The sequence below is a fragment of the Poecilia reticulata genome, linkage group LG22, assembly GCF_000633615.1.
Source record: "Poecilia reticulata strain Guanapo linkage group LG22, Guppy_female_1.0+MT, whole genome shotgun sequence".
In the NCBI taxonomy this organism is placed as follows: domain Eukaryota; kingdom Metazoa; phylum Chordata; class Actinopteri; order Cyprinodontiformes; family Poeciliidae; genus Poecilia; species Poecilia reticulata.
Genome location: NC_024352.1, coordinates 21,008,235 through 21,021,518, shown reverse-complemented (window position 1 = coordinate 21,021,518; position 13,284 = coordinate 21,008,235). Strand labels below are relative to the sequence as shown.

At 41.8% G+C, this 13,284-nt stretch overlaps 1 protein-coding gene across 1 annotated transcript in view; it reads left to right on the top strand.

Moving 5' to 3' along the window:
• gabrr2a (gamma-aminobutyric acid type A receptor subunit rho2a) overlaps positions 1-13,284 on the top strand; it is a 44,026-nt gene that overhangs the window by 11,114 nt on the left and 19,628 nt on the right. The window contains exons 3-4 of the mRNA XM_017302415.1: positions 9,180-9,247; positions 9,759-9,982. Of these exons, the coding sequence (XP_017157904.1) occupies positions 9,180-9,247; positions 9,759-9,982 (292 nt within the window). The remainder of the gene's footprint in view (positions 1-9,179; positions 9,248-9,758; positions 9,983-13,284) is intronic.

The following is a 13,284-nucleotide window of genomic DNA, read 5'->3' as shown; positions in this document are numbered from 1 at the left end:
CTCAGAGGGGTTTCAGGAGTTTTATCCTGATTAAATAAAGGTTGATAATGTTTTCTAGTGACAGTTATTTGGAGAAATGTGAATATTGATGCCCACGCTTATCAGAGCAACATTGTCCTCCTTTTCTCTTGACAAATCGCCAATGAACTCACATCGCAGTTAGAAACTTTTCTGATTTATGTGAAGCTCTGCACATAACTTCAACACTCTTTGAAACTTTCAGCTGCGTTCTCGTCGGCTTTGAGCTTCTTTACTTTCATGCATTCCTTTCTTTTTTTAACATATGACTTTAGAAAAAATTAAGAGCTCACTGCACTGAAAACCTCCTGGTTATTCCACCAAATATTTCTGAACTCTTCCCAAGTGAAAACATTAGTATAGTTGTTTTGTTTTCTTTGCATTATTTGAGGACTGACCTGCATCTTTTTTGTTATTTTGACCATTTCTCATTTTCTGCAAGTAAATACTATATTTTTGCTTGGAATTTTAGAGACATGTTGTCAATAGTTCATAGAATAAAAGAACAATGTCCATGTTACTCAAACATAAACCTTTAAAGAGTAAAATCAGAGAAACCGATCATTTTAATTGGTCTCTTAATGTTTTCCTGAGCTGCATATCCAGATTTCAGACAGGGGCATGACATCACCAGAAAAAAAAACTTAGAAAAATGTCGGTATAAGTTCATTAATTGAGTCTGTATCTAGTAGTTAGTGTTGGTCGTCTGGTGATATAGATGAGTTTTTATAGATCCTGCATCCCTTCCCTGGATGAAAGGGAGATTTTTGTTTATGCCACAAACACCTGAAGGGGATTTGAACTGATGCAAACTGTTTGCTCAGCTCAGTTTTCTGATGATACATTAACATACGTCTCCTGCAGGAGTGACCAGCTGCTTCCTCCTTATCTGGGGAGCTGAAGGTCAGCCATGACTCTGGCTGAGCTGCGGTTGTCCCACATCAGTAATCACATTCGCTGATGGAAAGGTGTTCACACTGTGTGTTTTTACGGAGAGAAGCAGGGGGAGGCTGTCTGCCGAGGAGACTGCTGAGAATGAATAATGAGCCGCTGTGTTTTACTTAAAAAAAACGTCCAGAAAGGAGGACAGCATGACTATCGATGGCTGCAGTCATGTCGTTATGTAATGCTGCTATTCTGTCTAACCAGGCAGACCGAGATGAGCTCAGGAGGGAACTTCACCAGAAATAAAAAGCTGTTAATCCTACAAGTTTGGATTAGAAGTTACTGGAGTTAAGGGTTAAAATGGCCTCCATTATGAGAGCCTACACCAACAATCGTTTGTTTTTGTGTTGCGGTTCGCTATTCCAAGAGGGAGAATTACTCCGAAGGTGGAATTATGTTTTTGAAAGTTGGAGGTTTCCTAAAACATAATGATATCTGCAGGTTCTTTACTCTTCTCTCTGAATGTATCTAATTAAATCAGTAACACACATGATGCTACGCAGCCTCTAGTTTTAAGGCAAAACTTTGAAAACAAAACCATTTCTTTAAAAACACTTCATCAAACGAGCAGGACACCCTGGATGTTTCACTAAATGAAGCACTTCTTTTATAAAAAGAAAAACATAATTAGCCACCACAAAGACACACATCCATCCATCCATCCATCCATTTTCTTCCGCTTATCCGGGATCGGGTCGCGGGGGCAGCAGCTTCAGAAGGGAGGCCCAGACTTCCCTCTCCCCAGCCACTTCTTCCAGCTCCTCCGGGGGAATCCCAAGGCGTTCCCAGGCCAGCCGAGAGACGTAATCCCTCCAGCGTGTCCTGGGTCTTCCCTGAGGCCTCCTCCCGGTGGGACGTGCCCGGAACACCTCACCAGGGAGGCGTCCAGGAGGCATCCTTACCAGATGCCCGAGCCACCTCAACTGGCTCCTCTCGACGTGGAGGAGCAGCAGCTCTACTCTGAGTCCCTCCCGGATGACCGAGCCTCTCACCCTATCTCTAAGGGAGAGCCCAGCCACCCTGTGGAGGAAACCCATTTCGGCCGCTTGTACCCGTGATCTCATTCTTTCGGTCATGACCCAAAGCTCATGACCATAGATGAGGGTGGGAACGTAGATCGACCGGAGAGAGCTTCGCTTTTTGGCTCAGCTCTCTCTTCACCACGACGGACCGGTACAGCGCCCGCTTCACAGTAGACGCTGCCCCAATCCGCCTGTCGATCTCCCGCTCCCTTCTTCCCTCATTCGTGAACAAGATCCCCAGATACTTAAACTCCTCCACTTGAGGCAGGACGACCCTCCTGACCCGGAGAAGGCACTCTACCCTTTTCCGGCTCAAGACCATGGCCTCGGATTTGGAGGCACTGAGCCTCATCCCGGCCGCTTCACACTCGGCTGCGAACCGCTCCAGTGAGAGCTGCAGATCACGTTCCGATGAAGCCAACAGGACCACATCATCTGCAAAAAGCAGAGATGCGATCCTAAGGCTGCCAAAACGGATCCCCTCAACACCTCGGCTGCGCCTAGAAATTCTGTCCATGAAAGTAATGAACAGAATCGGTGACAAAGGGCAGCCTTGGCGGAGTCCAACTCTCACCGGAAACGAGCCCGACTTACTGCCGGCAATGCGGACCAGACTCTGACACCGGTCATACAGGGACCTGACAGCCCGTATCAAAGGGCCCGGTACCCCATACTCCCGGAGTACCCCCCACAGGGCCCTCCGAGGGACACGGTCGAACGCCTTCTCCAAGTCCACAAAACACATGTAGACTGGTTGGGCGAACTCCCATGCACCCTCCAGGACCCCGCTGAGGGTGTAGAGCTGGTCCAGTGTTCCACGACCAGGACGAAAACCACACTGCTCTTCCTGAATCCGAGGTTCGACTATCCGACGGACCCTCCTCTCCAGGACCCCTGAATAGACCTTACCAGGGAGGCTTAAGAGTGTGATCCCCCTGTAATTGGAGCACACCCTCCGGTCCCCCTTTTTAAACAGGGGGACCACCACCCCAGTCTGCCAGTCCAGGGGAACTGCCCCCGATGTCCGTGCGATATTGCAGAGTCGCGTTAGCCAACACAACCCCGCAACATCCAGAGCCTTAAGGAACTCCGGGCGGATCTCATCCACCCCCGGGGCCCTGCCGCCGAGGAGCTTTTTGACCACCTCGGCGACCTCGTCCCCAGAGATTGGAGAGCCCAACCCAGAGTTCCCAGGCTCAGCTTCCTCAACAGAAGGCATGTTGGTGGGATTGAGGAGGTCTTCGAAGTATTCCGCCCACCGGCCCACAACGTCCCGAGTTGAGGTCAGCAGCGCACCATCCCCACTATAAACAGTGTTGGTGCTGCACTGCTTCCCCCTCCTGAGACGCCGGATGGTGGACCAGAATCGCCTCGAAGCCGTACGGAAGTCTGTCTCCATGGCCTCTCCAAACTCCTCCCACGCCCGAGTTTTTGCCTCAGCGACAACCCGAGCCGCATGCCGCTTCGCCTGCCGGTACCTATCAGCTGCTTCTGGAGTCCCACAGGCCAAAAAGGCCCGGYAGGACTCCTTCTTCAGCTTGACAGCATCCCTCACCGAAGGTGTCCACCAACGGGTTCGAGGGTTGCCGCCGCGACAGGCACCAACAACCTTGCGGCCGCAGCTCCGATAGGCCGCCTCGGCAATGGAGGTACGGAACATGGTCCACTCAGACTCAATGTCCCCCACCTCCCCCGGAACGTGTTCGAAGTTCTGCCGGAGATGAGAGTTGAAGCTCCGTCTCATAAATTAACTTAAACTCAAACTTTTTCGGTCGCATGGACTTAGCTGTGATTGAGAAGTTGTGACATGAAATAAAAAATTATCTAAAACGATTTGCTCATGCTTGAAAACTATCCAATGTGTCTGGATTAAAACTATTTTGTTCAAAATTCCTCCACAATGTTAAATTCACTGGGTGTTTTCTATCTACATTAAAAGTTATTTGGTGATCTAAAGCACTGAATTGTGACAGAAGAGGCAAAAGTCAACATGAATGCCTAGAGAAAATATTCATCAGACATTTAAATAAACAACAAAACTCTTCAGCATTCAATAATCTCAATAATCTTGACAGTATTATTGACTTAAAATTCAGTCAAAAAGGCAGACACAAAATATAATCTGAAATAAATATTTATAAAACACTAATTAAGGTTAAAACCTTCAATATGAAGCGTGAAATTAGTGGTGTAAACAGGATTAATCTGAATATATGTTAATGTGCAAGTAAAAATAATCTACACAGCCAGAGGTGGCAGCAAACCTGTGGAGATCAGAATCAAGTTAGTCGGCAATCAGGGTTTAAAAAGGCCTTGTGTGTCCCGTATCAGTAATCAGTGTTGTGTTTGAAAGAGAGGTAAATGTTCAGCCTAACCACCCGGGTCCTGCAGGGGTCGAAACAATTAACGTTATGGGGGAAATCATGTCTGGAATTGCTCCCTCATCTTCCCAAGTGGATATTAGCAGCTGTGTAAAAATTGGTGATATAATCAGCTGCTGATTACGGAGCTGGAGGCAGAAACCGGGGCATTTTTCTGCTGGTGATGTTGACAGAATATCCAGTCGACTTTCGGCACTGTGCTTCTGCAGAGATTTATCTGAGCTCTCATTTGAGCCTATGTTAGCATCTCCTTGTTATTTATTACAAATTTAATCAGAGTTGCACAGATTTCATTTGGTCAAGTTACTCTTGTTTCTCATCCTTCACTACTTTCTCTACCTTAACTGTCTTCAACCCCTTTTTATCTTTAATTATCATGCTAATATAACGATTAAAATGTGTTTTAAACCAGGCTGTTAGCTTAGGACAACTGGAGAAACATTGTGATATTCTGCTTGGTTTAGCTAGATAAATGTGTTTCATGCTTTGCAGAAACTGTGATGCTATTTTTCTGCTTACCAGCTTTCTGCTGTTTTGGTCCTTAAGTGCAAAGTTGAACTATTTGTTTGGTGTCTAAATATTTGTAACCACATCCAGACTCCTGAGCATCATCCAGAACCTGCAGCTGGAGCACAGTTAGGATCGGAGTGACGTCATTCCCAGATCTGAGCTGTGACACACGTCATGTGTGCTCTGCTCTGCTCGATCCATTAAATGTGTTTTGCACATCATTCAAGCTCTTCTTTAATATCAGAAACATTCACCAGAATGAAGTTAAAATAAAATAAAAATCTGATTAAACGTAAAGCTCTTATAATTTGAACAACTGTGAAGCTGTGAACATGCCTAAATCAGTTTTTTTTTTTTTGTTGAAATTTAATAATGTAGTTTCTTGTTTTTGGTTTTCCCGTTTCCCTCTCTAATCAGTGGCTCCTGATTGTCAGGCACTTTAATAGGTACATTTTGTTATCTCAATCTCATCCCTTTTTGTATTCAGAACTGCATAAATCCTTGCTTAAATTCAACAAGCTGCCCTTCCTCAGAGATTTTTGTCCTTTTTAACATGATAGCGTCGCTCATTTGTCCTATATTTGGTGACTAATTATCAAAGTAAAGAAACCACTTTGAGATTGTTTGACCTTCCTGACATCCTGCAGGAAGCAGCCACCAAAACTCTGTGGTCATAGAGATAGAAATGTTCAGGAATATCCAGGGAGGTTTTGCTCAATTGAAGCAAGAATATATCTCTACACCATTTTACCACCACCGGTCTGAACTAGTGATGCAGGCAAAATGGATGCATTCGTTCATATGCTGCTGTTGAAATCGAGAGCCATCGGACCACATAGCATTTTTCCAACCCCTTATTCTGCAATCTTGTAGAGCCTGTGAATTGTAGCCTCAGGTGTTCATATCTGTCTGCAGTTTTTGTAACAAATAGTTGTCTAAGCTACTTTTTTCTTTCATCATTTCGAACCAGCCTTCCTGAATTCTCCTCTGACCTCTGACATCAATAGCACATTTTTGGCCTCATAGCTGCGGCTCTCTGGATATTCTCTCGTTTTTGATCATTCTCTGTGAACCTGGGAGACGGTTGTTTGTTAAAATCCCAGGAGACCAGCAGTTTCTAAAATACTCAGAGCAAAGCGTTTGATAAAACTAATGATGCTGCGTTTCATGTCTAGAAGCTGAACTTGAACATCAGCAAACCGTATTCACCACGTCTGAGTTGCGGCTGTGAGATTGTTTGATTCAAGGGTGTTTTCACCCTGGATAGTCTGGTAGCCTCGGTTTGATTGGGGGGAAAAAAAAAATCAATATTTGTTTTGTTTTCAAGCTAGTGTGGTTATTTAATTTCTCTTTGATAAAGTATGTTTGAATATAAATTGAATTGCTTTCACACTGCACTGTGTCAAAGCAATCCAAACCATTTGAAAAACCCGTTCCCCTCCTCGCCTGTGGTGGCACTGTGACAAGAACTATTGATAGAAACAACATGAAGACCTCAGAAGAAAACATGACCGCATCTTTCTCCTTTGCAAAATGTAAGCAAAAATGGAGTAGTGTCAAATTTTTGTGGCTGAAGGATTTCTCTTTTGTCATTGGTAAAAGAAAATGAGCAATTTCTCCAGCCAGTTATATTCACCCAGAATGCCCTGCACTATAGTCAGCTTCCTGCGTTTGCAGCGGTGTCTGCTTACCAAGCAGACACCGCTGTTCACAAATGAATTCGAACCGCACCAGAATTCACTTCAACCAAACCAAGACCTAGGTTTTTAGGCAGACCAGAGTTTGCTTTTTTGGTCCAGGACAGAGTTTGGTTGTCCTCATTTTCTGTGTATAGGGAAAACACATACAAATCTCGGTCATTTTGACCCGAGGACAACAGGAGGGTTAAACAAAACTAGAGTAAAATTAAAGTGAACCAAACGGTTGGTGTGAATTCACCCTTAGATTTTTGTCCATCTGATCATCTTATCCCACTTTCTTTGTTGACTTTCTGTTCAGTACGTCACCCGTCTCGATCATGTGAACCTGCGTCTCTCTCCTGGTTCTGCATTTAGATTCCTGTCTTGTCCTCACAGGCTGGCAGAATTTCACACCATCACAATGGCAAATCAACAGATTTACCCCATTTCAGATTTCCTAACCTCCAGCAAACCTACTCTGGCTTTTAAAACCTCATTTTGATCCATTTCTTAACTGCAAAAAGCAATAAGAATGGCTAACAATGCAGCTGTGCTCTAAACAAAAACATTTCAATGTTTCTGTAATAAAAGTTGAGGCGTTTGTTAGATCTGCATCACAGACCGATCATCTGACAGTTTATTCTCTATGCTCCGACCACCCTATCACAGACTCTCTGTTTTCCTGCTTTTAGTATTTATTCAGAAACACTCAGCGGAGCCATCAGTCACACTCTATGTGGGAGCGCTGCCACTGAGCATTTTCTAATCTCTTAGTATTCATAAAAAGGTTAGAGGGCCATGAATGCATCACTGAAATTCACAAATTCCCTCCTATTTTTATCTGCCGTTCGAGGCTCATTTTAGAAATGATGCGAGACAGCTGCAGCTCCTGCCTGAACTCTGTGAAGATTTAATTACATTATCGAGTCGAACTCTGAGCATCAAATGAAACAATCGAGCTGTCATTGATCACTCCAGTTCAGATTAAGACGGTTAACAGTGAGAGTAATGACTTGAGGGGAAGAGCTAATAGCAGACAGAGGAGCTCCTCAGTGCTTCATGTAATCAGCCTTGTCTTTCCCCTCCTGTTTGTGCAGCTGAAACAGTTTTTCTCGGTGATGGATGTCGACGGGTCTTTCTCATCCAGAAACCGTCTGCTTTGCAGAGACTGTCAGCTTCAGCCGGTGTGGCTGATCGCAGCTCTGCCAGGCGGCATGCCAGGCCCAGCGGCTGCAGATTTAAGCTGGAGGCGGTTCGTTCTGTTTACAGCTCAGATTAGCACCAATCTGTTCCACCATCCCACAGCTGTCACCCCGCAAACTCCAGAGCAGACAGAAAAATGAGCCTGGGACCCAGAAAGTGGCGGTAGCGCCACATCCAGCCTGTCTGAGTGAGATTTGCGTTCTGAAAGCACTTGAGCGCTAATCAGACTGAATGTTTCTCTTTGTTTGAAGAACTGGCCTTTTTACACGCATTGTTCGTTTCGTAATCTATTGTTTCAGATACATGAGGATTTCTGAAGCCTGCTGTGACTGATGCTCTGAGGCTTTCTAGATAAAATGTTCTGGAAAGCTTGAGTAAGAGAACAAATCACCTAAAACACATGTCTGCACTGATTACTCTGCGTTTCTCCTGTGTTTTATAACCACAGAGTCTGTTATAAGAGGCACTATAAGACGTCTGAGGATCATCACAACTCTTAAATGTGTCTGACTATGTTTAGGAGGCGATTACCCCACTTCTTGGCAAAAAGCACCGTAATCGCCTCCTACGGTCAGGATGTAGTCTAAAAACATTCTCATCCAACTTCTCACAACATTGTTCTTGTTGCATTTAGACAGGAAGAAACACAGGAGTCGTCTTTCAGTGTTTTTCTGAGACCTGGTCTTACAGACAGAGCCAAATTCGTTGGTAGATTTCCGTTGTTTTTTTATTTATTTTGGATATTTAAATTGTCTTCCACTTTCAATTTTAAATGTTCATCAGAATTTAAGGTTTATTGATCCTTGAGGATGTGTTCTGGTATTTTTATGCCATTATTACCATTATATTACTTGAAAATGGTCTCAAAACAACAATATTATCATTTCTCAATAACTTCTGGAACAAGTTATTGTTATCATGAGAGGCCTAGATGTAACCTTGACCTCTGACTTGTATGGGAGAAATTTTTCTGCCATAATTTGAGAGCACACATTTTCCGTCTGAAAGCAGGATTTCATGTCTTTTGTTCTCAAAACTTTTAATGCTTGAACTCAAAACTTATGCTCTCTTTCAAATATTCACTGTCCTTTCTCAAACTTGTCTATTTGCGCTCAAAACCTGTCTCTGCTCCGATCAAATCTCCGCTGGCAAAACTCTCGTCGTAGCGTCAAAGAACTTGACGACAAAAGCTAAAAAAGTTTAGTTCATTTAATTTAAATTGTCAGAATATGCAGAATGTCTGAGAACTACTGGAGGTTTCTGTGCCTCCACCATCACTTTCAGCCTTACAGAAATGATGACAACTAAACTATCCGGTGCGATCACTGTAATCTGTAGCACCAGTCCTGGTGGTTTGGATCCCATCAGCTCAAATATTTTTCATTTATATTGTTGACATTGTGACCTTTTGCCCTCTGCAGGCCCTGCGATCCCTGTTGGCGTGGACGTTCAGGTGGAGAGCTTAGACAGCATCTCTGAAGTTGACATGGTATGAGTTGTTTTTATTAGAGATTATACAATAAATAATTTAATCACATAATAAATGAAAAGAAACCCAATAATTTTCATTTGCTTGATTTATCGTTTCTCTCTTTTTACCAAAAACTGAATGATTAAAGTCTTCAGTCTGGTGCTTTGGTCTCAACTATCCTTTTTTTTTGAAAGATACTTTTGTATCTTCATGATTAATTTTATTTGTTGTTTCTTGTTTTCTTTACTTATTTTGAATATTTCAAATGTTTTCCAGTTCCATTGTTTAAATGATCTTTAGAATTTAAAGTTTATTGATAATTGAGATTGTGTTCTTGCGTTATTACGCCACTATTGATATTATACAATACAATATTATACAATATTATCATTTATCACAATAAGTTCTGGGACAATTTATTGTCTATTTGTGAACAGGATTGTATAGTAAGTTTGAATTTAAGGACAGTTTTGGTGGAGGATCTCCACCATTGTTGCTCACGTTTCAACCCACCCTGTGGTCCCACCAGGACTTCACCATGACGCTGTACCTCCGACACTACTGGAAGGACGAGCGCCTGTCGTTCTCCAGCAGCACAAACAAGAGCATGACCTTTGATGGCCGCTTGGTGAAGAAGATCTGGGTCCCGGATGTCTTCTTCGTCCACTCCAAGAGGTCCTTCATCCACGACACGACGACAGACAACATTATGCTGCGTGTGTTTCCGGACGGACATGTCCTCTACAGCTTAAGGTCAGTGACGTCTCAGTGTTTTAATTCGGAGATCAGAAAGTGGATTTGTGGAGGAGTTTTGCTCAAAGTTTGCAGAAGTTTAGCTCCTCATAATGGGAAAGTAATTCAGATTACACAAATTTGACACAATGTTCACAACTTCTATCTTTGTTTGGTTAAGTTCTTCTGTAGTTGATCCTGTTCATTTCTGCACAACGCTGTTTTTCCATTTCCTTTAATAGTTTTCTTAATCCGGGGCATTTAAACATTTATTTTTCATTTAAACTGGAGATGTTTGTTTTGTGTCCATTCTTCAGTTTATTTTTATTTCATTACCTCTTCATTCAGAGGTAAAACAAACTAAGGTAGATATTTCTATTAGATCTTTGTTGTAAATGTAAATTAACACGGAAATGTTTCAATTTGCCTGCAGGAATAAAAAACCTGGCATATTTCCACCAAAGTCTGAGAAACGTCACAATGGGAAAAAAATTATTTAAAACCTGTTCAATTGTCCCATTCTTTGAGTGTTTGGTTTTTGTTTGTGTTTGATCAGTTTCTAGTGGGTTGTTTACATTCTTCTAGTCTTGCCGCATTTGGTTAATTTATCTGTTTATTATTGTTGTTTAGGTGTTGCCTTACTTGTTCATTCCATTATGTTTCATCTCTTATTTATCTTTTGTTTTGTTCCTCAAACTAAAATTTATTTCTCTTAGCTCAGTATTTATTTTTCTTTTGGTTTTTGGTTTGTTTGAGCTTCTTTTGTGGTAAAAAGCTAACAGTTTCCTTTGTTCATTGCCAGATTCTTGAAAGTTTCTTTTCATATCATTTAGCCATTTAACACATTTCTTCACATCTGTATCTCATTTTCTGCATACAATTTCTTCTTTGCATATTTGATTTCTTCTTGTAGTTTGTCAAAGCTTTATTTAGGATTTTGTAGTTTGAGTGTTTTAAATGAGTGGTACACAAACTTCTGGTTCATAAAGTAACAGTGGAAGAGACTTGTTTTAATTGTCATAACATAGCATAAATATGCTATATTTATTACTTTAAATTTATTTGCTTTCGTTTCAGAAAACATTTCTAGAGTCTGCTGTTGTTGATTTTGATTTTTGGTCCAGATTTACGGTTTCCTGCCTCAAACGTCAGTGATATGTGGCTTGTTAGATCTACAACCTCAATACGCCTTCATGACTCACAGGACCCATCAAAACGAGGCTGGTTTTCTGAGATTGCAGGAAATTAAGAAACTTTTTCCAATTTTAGAGCAATCACTATTCTGCTTTGCTTTTAGTCTGCACTGGGAATGTTTTCCTCCTCATTTCTGAGCTTCTCGTGTACACTCTCACTCCATCCACCACGTAAGCAAGGCATGCTGCCAGAATGAAAATAAATCTTTAAAATTTTCCCGCAGAAAATTTGCTGTATTTCTCCAAGAGACTGAACATGTTTTGGCTGCATGATAGTTTTCATCTGATGTAGACGGGGTTGAAACCACAGAGACGGCTGAAAAGAGCGAAGATTTTACTCATTTAACATTCAGATTTCATGTTTTTTAAAAGGAGGTAAAATCAAGCTAAGCTGTTAATGTTCAGCAAGACTTTCCAGCTCCTTATTTAATCACATTTGAGATGTTCTGGGTCTCATCTTGAGCTGTGATCAGAAGATGTTTGTGCTGATGAATGAGCTGTTTCTCATTCTCAGCTTTCTAAAAAAATAATTAAATAATCGGCAGACGGGAGCGAAACAAAGCAGTGCTGCATGATTAAAACCCACTTATTCACTGGGAACTTGTTGCAGGAGCAAACTAACATTTCTCAGAGTTCATGGTAGAAGAAGGAGCAGAAGGTTTCGCTTTAATTTGAGAACTTGCTGTAACTAACATCTGCTTCCTCTTTGGATCTCAGAGCAGCTGTGGGTGTTTTTAGTGCTACATGAACCAGGACTGCAGATTAATATTCAGATTTTAATGAATGAAATAATGCAGCAGATGTCAGAACAAGACAGGTTTTATTTCTGTAGTTTAGAAAGTGTTATAAACGAGCTGCAACCGTGAAAAGTTTACTTGTTCCCTCTGAACGTCTGCAGCAAACAAAGCTTCTGTTTAATATTTCAGCAACATGAAACATCTGCAGACGAGGAGGCGAGTCACGTCGCGGCTCAGACGTGTTCGGAGTTATGGCTTCAGTTTCTCCCATCAGGTTTTAAATAGCTCTGGATGTTAACATTAACTCGCTCCAGCAGTGCACAGAATATGTCTGGTAATTTATATTATTAGACATATACTGTGAAAATCATTAGAGAGGTTGTTTCTGATGGATGAATGGTTTTATTAGACATAGAAAACAATCCTCTGAGTGAAGGAGGGAAGCTGTTTGCCTCCTCTTTGCTTTTAGGTTTTCATTAAACTCTAAAGTCTGGAGGAAATTATGCTTATATTTATTCCACTTTATTATGAACACTTGTTGAAATGTTTAAAGACAACCTATTATGCCTCCTTGAAGAGGTTAGGATAGGTCTGTGGGTTATACAAACTGTTCATTTCATATATTTCATTTCAGTTCTGCTTATTAATGTTTTAGGGCTCTGTCACTTTAATCCAAAAAAGCTGCTGCTGGCCATGCCCCCAACTCAATGTTTACAATTGCATGTGAAAACAGCTGCAAAGACATGCGCAATTATACAACTGTACATGTTTGAAAAGCAGAAGTAGAGCCTCGTGCACAACCTACAAGAATGCAGCAAGTGGTTTCTGGACTGTAAGTCAGCAACAAAACACTTATCTTTTCCAGCAGCCACTGTACAGTGGTAAAACGAGCTCACCAAATGTGCTGGGTGGCTAGGTAACGGCATTACATTTTGAAGGTTTTTAATATGGTTCTTTTTCCAGACACCAAAAAGCATTAATTTGTAAACAAAAAAACCATCTGGGTGTTTTTTTAAGCACTTAGACTATTTTTAGAAGCAGTTGACACCCAAACGGAAATAATAAAAACATATCAAATGTGAATTTTAAATATTAAAATTACTTTAACACAAATTGTAAATAAGCCAATCACATGGCAGCGACTTAAAACATTCGTAGATGACTTGCTGAAGTTCAAAATGAGCATCAGAAAGCGGAAAATGGCGAGAGACTTGGAACCTTTAATTGTTGAGCTGTTGTAGAAACTGGCAGGAATGTTTCAGAAACAGCCGACCTGCCTAATTAGACCTCCACCGTCGTCACCAGATATAAATCCAACAGAAAACCTTTGGGATGGAACAGCAGCTCCCCATGATGGATGTACAGCCAACAAATCTGCAGCCACTGTTTCTGT